The sequence below is a fragment of the Pelophylax lessonae genome (genome assembly GCF_965119305.1).
Source record: "Pelophylax lessonae genome assembly, chromosome: 9".
NCBI lineage: Eukaryota > Metazoa > Chordata > Amphibia > Anura > Ranidae > Pelophylax > Pelophylax lessonae.
In genome coordinates this window covers 234,468,582-234,478,677 of record NC_138776.1, presented here as the reverse complement: position 1 = coordinate 234,478,677, position 10,096 = coordinate 234,468,582, and the positions used below count along the sequence as shown (strand labels likewise).

The 10,096-nt window shown below is 42.2% G+C and overlaps 1 protein-coding gene across 1 annotated transcript; it reads right to left on the bottom strand.

Moving 5' to 3' along the window:
• Positions 1-5,248: 5,248 nt before the first annotated feature.
• Positions 5,249-8,427, bottom strand: ZNF488 (zinc finger protein 488; the record flags this gene model as incomplete). The annotated part of the gene is made up of 2 exons (XM_082269558.1): positions 5,249-6,056; positions 8,301-8,427. The coding sequence occupies 2 exons, from the start codon at positions 8,425-8,427 to the stop codon at positions 5,296-5,298; spliced, it is 888 nt and encodes a 295-aa protein (XP_082125684.1). The 3' UTR covers positions 5,249-5,295.
• Positions 8,428-10,096: the final 1,669 nt, after the last annotated feature.

Genomic DNA, 10,096 nt, shown 5'->3' with positions numbered 1-10,096 from the left:
TTGTCTTCCGGTTCCCTTTCCTGCCATGTTGCGACGCAGGGGGGTGGGACCGGCGGCAAATTCAAAAAAGGAAATACACCAAATGACATGATACAAAGTTGTGATCCTAACGGATTACACTGTACCATGCCATTTCACCACAGGATTTCACCGGGTGACTTTTCCAGTGCTCTTCCAGTTCTTTGTGCCTGGAAAATTGAGTGTTGTTTTTGCGCAAAAGCGCTTTTAGACGAATTGGAAATCAGCGAAAGCGAAACGGAGTTACTTGAAGAGCGATAGCGATTTGTGGGAAAATTCGTCATCAGGTATGGAAAGTGACGACAGCGACAATTCTGATGTCTCTTTCTGGCACATAGCTTGTGGAATTTGGAAAGTATATCAAATGATTCTTCAGAATTTCCAACGGAGCGATGTGCCAGAAAGTGACATCAGAATCGTCGCTGTCGTCACTTTCCGTACCTTATGACGAATTTTCCCACGAATCGCTATCGCTTAGTTCTTCAAGTAACTCCGTTTCACTGTCGCTGTTTTCCAGTTCGTCTAAAAGCGCTTTAGCGCAAAAAGAACGCTTTTTGGACGCCATGGTCGTTTTTTATTTTCCAGGCACAAGGAACTGGAAAATCACAGGCAGGGCACTGGAAAAGCCACCAGGTGAAATCCTGTGGTGAAATGGGATGATACAGTGTAATCTGTTAGGATCACAGCTTTGTATCATGTCATTTAGTGTATTTACATTTTTGAAATTGCCGCCGGTTCCACCCCCCTGCGTCGCAACGCTCGAGGGGAAGGGAACCGGAAGACAGGTGCCGGCATCAGCCGAGCACATAGCGAGAGGACAGCTGGAGGACGGCGGGGGATCGCAGGGGAAGGTGAGTTTTAAAATATAAAACAACAGATTTCCATACAAAACAATGTACCGCTCTTAGCACAGAAACCCCGACATTATCAGACCGCCAGGGAGGTTAAGTGAGAGCTACAAAAAAGTGTGTGTCTTTTTTCTTCATTCTTTCAGTGCTTTGTTCCTTATTTCACAATTTCAGGAAATGTGCAATTGCATTCCACATATTTTAAATGTGTGCATTAAAGGAGGATTTAATTTGTTTCAATTTATACTTTTGCCAAGTTAACTTTTTATCCCAAAAACCTTAATAAGGATGATGGAACATCAGCTACATACAAAGAAAACAAGTTTTACCATTGTATGGGAGGAAGAACGTGATGATTGTTTTACAACAAATTGAATTCTAAGTTAAAATGTTCCAAAGAACAAAATGTTTTTATTTTTTTAAGCCTAACAGAACTTTTATTTAAAATCAACTAAACAATAGGTTTACAAAAATCATACAGTTCCGTTTTTTAGAAAACAGCTACAGCCTAAGTAGAAAAAGCCTGTCCCTTGGCAGCATGCTGTAGAGCAGCCTCTCTCAACCAGAGTTCAGTGGATCCCTGTCAGGGAAGAACTTTGGGCAGAAATGGTGGATATGCCAATGCCCAAGATGGCCGCACGAACGCGTGCTTGCGCATTAGCAAAAGGAACGTGATGGCGCATTGGCATTCACAGTGGTGCGTCTAATTAGCAGTAATTACTGGCCTATATAAACTCAGCACTAGCTATCACTCATTGCTGGATTATCTTCAGCTAGTACCTGATCTCCTTGTGCCTTGAAACCTCAGCTTGATTACCCGTTACTGACCCGGCTATCCTTGACCTGCTCTGGCTTATCTCCTGGCTCTGAACCCGGCTTGCTTTATGGACTTTCTTCTGCCTGCTCCTGATTGCCTTCTCGTGTTTGACCCCGGCTTGATCTCGACTACTCTACCTGCCTCTGTTTCTGATTGACCTTCCGTGTTTTACCCTACTGATCTTGATTGCACTAAGCTGCCTGCACTTCTAGTGATCCAGTGGCTGTGACCATCTTATCCGCTAGGGATCAGATTCCTGAAGCAGCTACACTGGCAGGCAACCAGTGCACCTTTGGGCACAGCACCCTCTGTTACCATCTCCAGGAGTGCTCTGCACTCACTCGCAAGGGGAGCCCCCTTGTCACCTCAGCCTCCAACCAGGTTTGTGACAAACCCTAAGGTTCCTTTAGAGGTTGCAAAGGGTTCCTTGAGCAATGAGCAACCTCTCCTACTCTGATAACTATTGAAAACAATGACCCTTTTTGGCTATCTGTAACGGGGGAGACAAATGTAAAGAGCACTTCTAAGTGATTATCACAAAGTTACATAGTTAGGTTGAAAGAAGGCCCCAGTCCATCTAGTTCAGCCTTTCTCAACCTTAACGTGGAGGAACCCTTGAAATAAATTTCAGGTCTCAGGGAACCCCTGCTAAAAATAACTATATTTACAACTTATGATACAATTGTGTGATGGTCAGTGGGATGAATGCTCCTTACACTTGTGGACATTGGGAAGAATTAAAATATTAGTGTCGTAATTATTGGATGGGATTTTCCTTTATCTACATCAATTTCATAATTTCCCAATAAATGTGAAGGTGCTCCAACGCAAATCTGAGGAAGTCACGTGACGTGACGTAACGCGTAGGAGGTGCCCAAACAACCGGAAGTGACGTGACGGACGGATAGATGTCCCCTTAACGCTGTTCAGATCGATTTCATGCTGATAACAAGAAAGATAAATGTAAGTGTAATACTTTCTTTGCGGAATAAACTGTTTATACTACTGCACCATGATGGCCCTCTTTATTTAATGAGCCCCTGAGGTCGTGGTAACAATTAAGGAACCCGCGATATTAGGAGTCCCCAATAAGCAGTCCTAGAGGTACATCAAGGATCGGGAATACACACAGAGTCCCCTAGGAAGATCCCGGGAGCCATAAGGAACCAGACTAGAGGAAAAGGCATATAAACACAGGCAGTTTATGTCCTTATTTGAGGTGAGAATTTAGAGCACCTAGAAATGACACCTGGTGGAGGAAATCAGTCACAACACTTTATCTGCACGGAAGCACTTTATGGATTATATATATATTGAAGACGCACCTTTATTTTGATTGGACATGTTTTGACTATTCAAGTGTTTTTTAATTATATAATTTCAGCAAATAGTTGATTTTATGTTAATTTTTGATAATATTAGAAGCACCAAGCACTTTCATATTTTGTCTTTTTATCACGTTTTAACAAGTTAATCACGATTTGCATTGAAGCACCTTCACATTTATTGGGAAATTATGAAATTGGTGTAGATAAAGGAAAATCCCATCCAATAATTACGACACTAATATTTTAATTTTATTAATTTAAATTCACCCTTAAAGCGCACCACCACCCCCCTCTTGATTGTTTTGTAGACTGGTTCATAGTGTCAGTACCGTGGTGCAGCATTAGGGAGTGATTTTAATTTTCCAGGATAGCGCAGGAACCATTTATATATACCTCATTGGGAAGAATTACCTTCTTCCAGATAGCTAAAAAGATCAATGTTGTCAGGGGGAATTTATCTGAGAGGCAGAAATTGCTCATTGCTCAAGGAACCCCCAGCAACCTCTGGAGGAACCCTAGAGTTCCACGGAAACCTGGTTGAGAACTACTGATCTAGTTCAACCAATAAAAAAACGCACACGCACGTAGAAAACCTCTATATATACTATCCTATACCCACAATTGCAGTTGATCCAGAGTAAGGCAAAAAATCGACAATAAAGCATGATCCAATTCGCTCCAGTGGGGGGCAAAAATATTCCTTCCTTATCCCCAACGAGGCAATCCGATAATCCCTAGATTAACTACCCCTGTTATCATTACTTCTAAATATTAATACCTAATTATGTTATGTGCATTTCCACGCATTTTTTTAAAACAATCTACTGAGCTGGCCAGAACCAGTTTTTGTGGGAGTCTATGTCACATTTTCACAGCTCTTTCTGTGAAGAAACCTTTACGTATGTGAAGGTTAAATCTATTTTTGCTAGCCTTAGAAGCTACAGCTTGGCACAGAATTGCTATTATTAAGTCTTTGATCTACCAGAACACCAACATGCTTCTTCACCATTGACTCCCCCAACTGTTCTCCTCCTAGTGTGTATGATGCATGCATGTTTTAGCCCCCAAGTGCACAACTTTATATTTATCAACATTAAATTCTATTTGCCACATAGTTGCCCAATTAAAAAGTGCATTGAGATTGGCTTGTAAGTTAGAGCCATCCTGTAAAGATGTAATTCCACTACATAGCTTGGTGTCACCTGCAAACACTGACACGGTGCTCCTAATCCCAGACAACATATCATTTATAGATATGTTAAGTATGGGTTCCAACACAGATCCTTGGGGTACACCACTTATACCCTTAGACCATTCAGAGTGTGAATCATTAATCACTTCTCTCTGAATATGGTCTTTTAGTCAGTTTTCTACCCATTAGCTGTGTATAGGGAGAATGCTTTGGTAAAAGCCAAGTATACCTCCACATAAAAAGAAACTGCATTTGTTTGATAACTTTGGTCTTTCGTGAATCTATGCTGATTATCGCTTAAAATATTATTTTCTAGCAAAAACTCTTCTACTGTATATGGTACTTTATTAAATTTTTAAGTATCTTCCTGACTGTAGAAGTTTAACCAACCAGTCTGAAGTACACTAATGTACTGTGAACTTTTCCTCTAATAATTATTAACAGGGGTTCCCCGAGCATTGAAAATTTTTCAAGGGTGTTGAAAAGGTTGAGAAAGGCTGCTGTAGAGAATTGTGCTTCTTGTGGAATCAGTGGTTTATCTGCAGAGGTCCAACTCATGCCATGGGAGCCAGAATTGGAGCTCTCCAATAAGCAGGGAGCATCATCTTTGCTGACTATAGAGCTATGAATCTAATTTTGCAGAGGGCAATGTTGTACCTATGCATAGGGTCCACCGCATCTACACAGAGAGAAAGGGTTCCGGGACAGGCTTTTCTGCCTAGGCTGTGGCTATTTTTTAAAGGAAAAAGTGTAGACTTTGCACAACTTTTTGTTTTGATCCATGTGGAATGTTTTTAGCTGCTTTAAACTTAAAGTTTAATTTGGATTTAATCTGCGGAAATCATTGCTTGGTTCAGGAAGAAGTTGTTCTACCTGATCATACAGTTGCCTAGTTTTTTTTTTTCCGCCTTCCTTTGACCCAAAACTGCTGGGGCTTGTGAGAGGTTCTCCTTGATAAGCCTCTGCTTCTGTAATTGTGTGTCCTGAAATCTATGCAATATTACACAAAACGTAAAATCAACCAATGTGCATTGCAAGTAAATTTCCCCATTGGACCCTTTGCATATCCTCTACGAATTACCAGGCAGTTCCTCAGCAATGGGAAGTCATGTGACGGGACAAGTGGTGACGTTCTCTAAAGTAGGCATAACAAACAGGACAGGACAGTTGCAGCTCTCTAGGTCTTTTTCCCAGGATGGTACAACCTGTCTCCTTCTTGTGTCGTGATCGCATATGAAGGACAAGATCAGAGGTCATACGAAAGGAAAGTCTGCATTTTGCACACCAGATTTGTGCTGTAGACCCAAGGGTTGTGAAGGTTGGAGGAAGCACCTGCGGAGGGTTTGGCATCTCAGTCTTAGGCCAGATTTCAGGTGTGGGAATAAAGGAGTTTGCCAGTGCCAAGAAATCATAAGACATTAGAAGATCATTCTTCATTGCTGTGGAGTCTATTGTATCACTTATAAAAGATCCAACTCCTAAACTCTTACTAGATTTGAAGAGAGTGCTAGTTTTATTTCCTAGTCTTGCTGGAACGGGGGAGAAGGCACTGCCCATAAAGTTTATCCGTGTGCCTCCTGTACCCTGAAGTCCGCTTGTTCTATAAACTTCTTTAAATGCACTCAGCTTATGTTGGGACATTTCTGTCTTTACCTTCCACCACGCCCCACTTTTGCATTCCAATCCCACTAAAGACTCTTCACGCTTGTTAGATTCATCCATATGGTTGGTCTTCTCAAGCAATACAGTTTTCTCATTGTCTGAATGGTTAGTCCGTTCCCGCTCCACATCCCTTGCCAGGCTGTGGAAGTTGGTGCCATGTTTTAGGCATTTAAAGGCTATATTATCCTTTTCTGCTGGAAAAAAAAAACACATAAGGGTAAATGGAATTCTTTCTCTTTGACCTTGCATAAAAGATGTTGAGGACATGCAATTAAAAAAATGTTTCTTTGAATTATATATAGGAGTATATGAATTTCTAAATAGGTCTAATATACACAAAACTGAAACTGTGTTTGTTACCCCAGAATTTCAAATTCCTGATATGTGCTATGTACAGTATCTTATAAAAGTGAGTACACCCCTCACATTTTTGTAAATATTTTATTATATCTTTTCATGTGACAACACTGAAGAAATGACACTTTGCTACAATGTAAAGTAGTGAGTGCACAGCTTGTATAACAGTGTAAATTTTCTGTCCCCTCAAAATAACTCAACACACAGCCATTAATGTCTAAACAGCTGGCAACACAAATAAATACACCCCTAAGTGAAAATGTCCAAATTGGGCCCAAAGTGTCAATATTTTGTGTGGCCACCATTATTTTCCAGCACTGCCTTAACCCTCTTGGACATAGAGTTCACCGGAGCTTCACAGGTTGCCACTGGAGTCCTCTTCCACTCCTCCATGACAACATCACAGAGCTGGTGGATGTTAGAGACCTTGTCCTCCTCCACCTTCCATTTGAGGATGCATTACAGATGCTCAATAGGGTTTAAGTCTGGAGACATGCTTGGCCAGTCCATCACCTTTACCCTCAGCTTCTTTACCAAGGCAGTGGTCATCTTGGAGGTGTGTTTGGGGTCGTTATCATGTTGGAATACTGCCCTGAGGCCCAGTCTCCGAAGGGAGGGGATCATGCTCTGCTTCAGTATGTCACAGTACATATTGAGATTCATGGTTCCCTCAATGAACTGTAGCTCCCCAGTGTCGGCAGCACTCATGCAGCCCCAGACCATGACACTCCCACCACCATACTTGACTGTAGGCAAGACACACTTTTCTTTGTACTCCTCACCTGGTTGCCTCCACACACGCTTGACACCATCTGAGCCAAATAAGTTTATCTTGGTTTCATCAGACCACAGGACATGGTTCCAGTAATCCATGTCCTTAGTCTGCTTGTCTTCAGCAAACTGTTTGTGGGCTTTCTTGTGCATCATCTTTAGAAGAGGCTTCCTTCTGGGACGACAGCCATGCAGACCAATTTGATGCAGTGTGCGGCGTATGGTCTGAGCACTGACAGGCTGACTCCCCACCCCTTCAACCTCTGCAGCAATGCTGGCAGCACTCATACGTCTATTTCCCAAAGATAATCTCTGGATTTGATGCTGAGCACGTGCACTCAACTTCTTTGGTCTACTATGGCAAAAAAAAAAAAAACTTTAGCATAACTTTAAGGGGCTGGTGCTGGCTCTAGGTTATACCTAAAGTGGGTTGAGTTCAAGAAGGCTGGTGTTGGCTGTAGGTTATACCTAAAGTGGGTCGAATTCAAGAGGGCTGGTGTTGCTGTAGGTTATACCTAAAGTGGGTCGAATTCAAGAAGGCTGGTGCTGGCTCTAGGTTATACCTAAAGTGGGTTGAGTTCAAGAAGGCTGGTGTTGGCTGTAGGTTATACCTAAAGGGGGTCGAATTCAAGAGGGCTGGTGTTGCTGTAGGTTACATCCAAAAGTTGGCCCATTTTACAGGGGCTGGTGTGGTCAGGAATTACAGCCACTGTAAGGGAACTTGTGATGCAACATAAAGGCTAATTTACTAAAGAAGCTGAGAATTTTCACTGGGGAAAAGTGTGAATATTCACTTCGTTTATCTAAGTAGAGGGAAAGAAAATTCCTAATCAGTTTGAATATTGAATCGTGTGCAGATGGTTTTAACATGATTAGATAATTGAATTTGAATATTTTCACAATTTTTGTCAGTGATGATTTTCATCTACTGTAGCAAATCATTTGAATATGTATGCTGACTGCCACCAATTTCTCTGGCTTTCAGAACTTCCCAGGGAGGCCATGTTAAAGATAGGGATGTTTCCCAAACAATCAGCTGGAGGGTGCTGGTCCAGAGGGATGAAATTAGAAGGCTACATGTTATTCAGTATATATCATTCAGTACCTAATAGGCAGCATCTCAAGACTGCAGCAAACCTCAATCTACATGAAAGGAGTGCTAATGTCATACTCCTCTATCTCCTTTCCAGTATCTCCGCTACACCTTAAAATTGCCACCTTAACATTGTCTCAATATGGGCAAACATCTACATTTTAAAGAAGGGCTCCAGCCAAAAATATTTATTTAGAGGACCTCATGTACTCACCAGAGCTAACTGTTCGGAACTCTTGTAGGTCCAACATTCTAGCAATCTGTCCATCATACCAAACCAAAACCTGGTCACTCTTCTGTACAAGGCGATGAGTTTTAAGTGTAGCTAATCCTCTCTCCATTATGTTTTTCAGGGCTTTTTCTGTAGGAGCAGAAGAAGACTTGACCTGTTGCAACCACAGTATACCAGATTTCTGTCCTGGGGTGTGTCCACCTACAAAACAAGACCATATCTAGTTGAGGTGAATTCATTTAATCAAGGAAGGTACAAAAAAATAAGTTGCTATAAACTTTTGAAATTTTGAAGTGTTTGGGTATTATCAAAATGGAATTAGAATTATTTTTCATGCAGGAAAATATGACAAACATGCAGAGAAATTTGTCCTTAGCTCTTTAATGTGGTCAGTCCTCTTTAGTATATCATAGGCTTATGCTATACTATGTTTATATACTAAGTCTATGTTACTATGTAATTGAAGCTTTGGTTAGTCAGCTATATTTAGTAATATATTTTTTATTTTACAGTGGTATTAAAGTGTTACTAAACCAACCCACAACAGTAAAATCAGTCTGTATATCCAGTAAATTATTCTTGGTATACTCACTGTGGAACCTAAGGGGTTAATCCTGTGTATTGTGTAAAAAGGCTGTTTTATTCTGTCTTCTTTGATCCATCTCCTGATAGAACTTAGCCTTGGGGGGCACTCTGCACATGCTCAGTTTGGTGTGTATTGCTAAACAGTTTTTTGGTTTCCTGTGAGGGTACATATGATCAGTACAGGGCCAATCAGCACTGTCCAGGGAGAGGGTCATGGGTCTTGCAGGCTTATAGGACAGCCAGAGGAGAACTAAAATTCCTCCTACAAGCTTTAACCAGTGTTCAGTAGGACACTGATAGAAGACACAAGACTGCTATATACTGCTGATGAGAAAAAGTATTTAGCAGTTTATATTTACTAAAATAATTGTGTTTCCATGTTTTGTGTACTATGGGAGACCAGATATAGGGAATGCAGGGTCCTGGGTTTAGTAACACTTTAAATTCATAACAAAAAATGCATTATATTGCAGCCTACCAATCATTAAAGGGATTGTAAAGTCTCAAAGTTTTCCCCTTTAAAGTATTCTTTGCATTAAGGTGAAAAACCTTCTTTGCTACAGCCCCCCCCCTACCGGACCCCCCCCCTTTTTCTTACCCGAGCCCATTCGTTCCAGCACCGTGCACAGGCCCAGTGGCTCCAGACACTGGCTCTCATCTCATTGAACAGTTTGATAATAGCAGGAGCCATAAGCTCCCGCTATCAATCAAATCCATTGACACAGAAGCAGAAGGCAGGGCCCGAGTCCCTCTGTCAGTGTCCATAGACTCAGCAGCAGGACTCAGGAGCACACCCACCCGGGTGCCCCCAGGAAAAGCGGCTTTCCATGGGGGCACCCAATGAAGAGGAGGAGCCTGGAGCACTGCTGGGGCACCCCAGAAGAGGAGGATTTGGGGCTGCACTGTGCAAAACCCTTGCACAGAGCAGGTAAGTATAACATGTTTGTTATTTTTATTTTTAAAAATCCGAACCTTTACAACCCCTTTAACCGCTTGCCGACCGCCGCACGACCATTTGCGGCGGTCAGCCCTGTACAGGCAAAGTGACATAGGACTACGTCGCTAGCCTGTGAGCCTCTAGGGAGCGAGCGCGTGCCGCCGGAGGCGCGCTCCTGCCCCCGCTCGTTCCCTAACAAGTCCGCGAGTGTGACCGGTGGACCCAATGTCCGCCGGTTACTCGCGATCATCCGGTG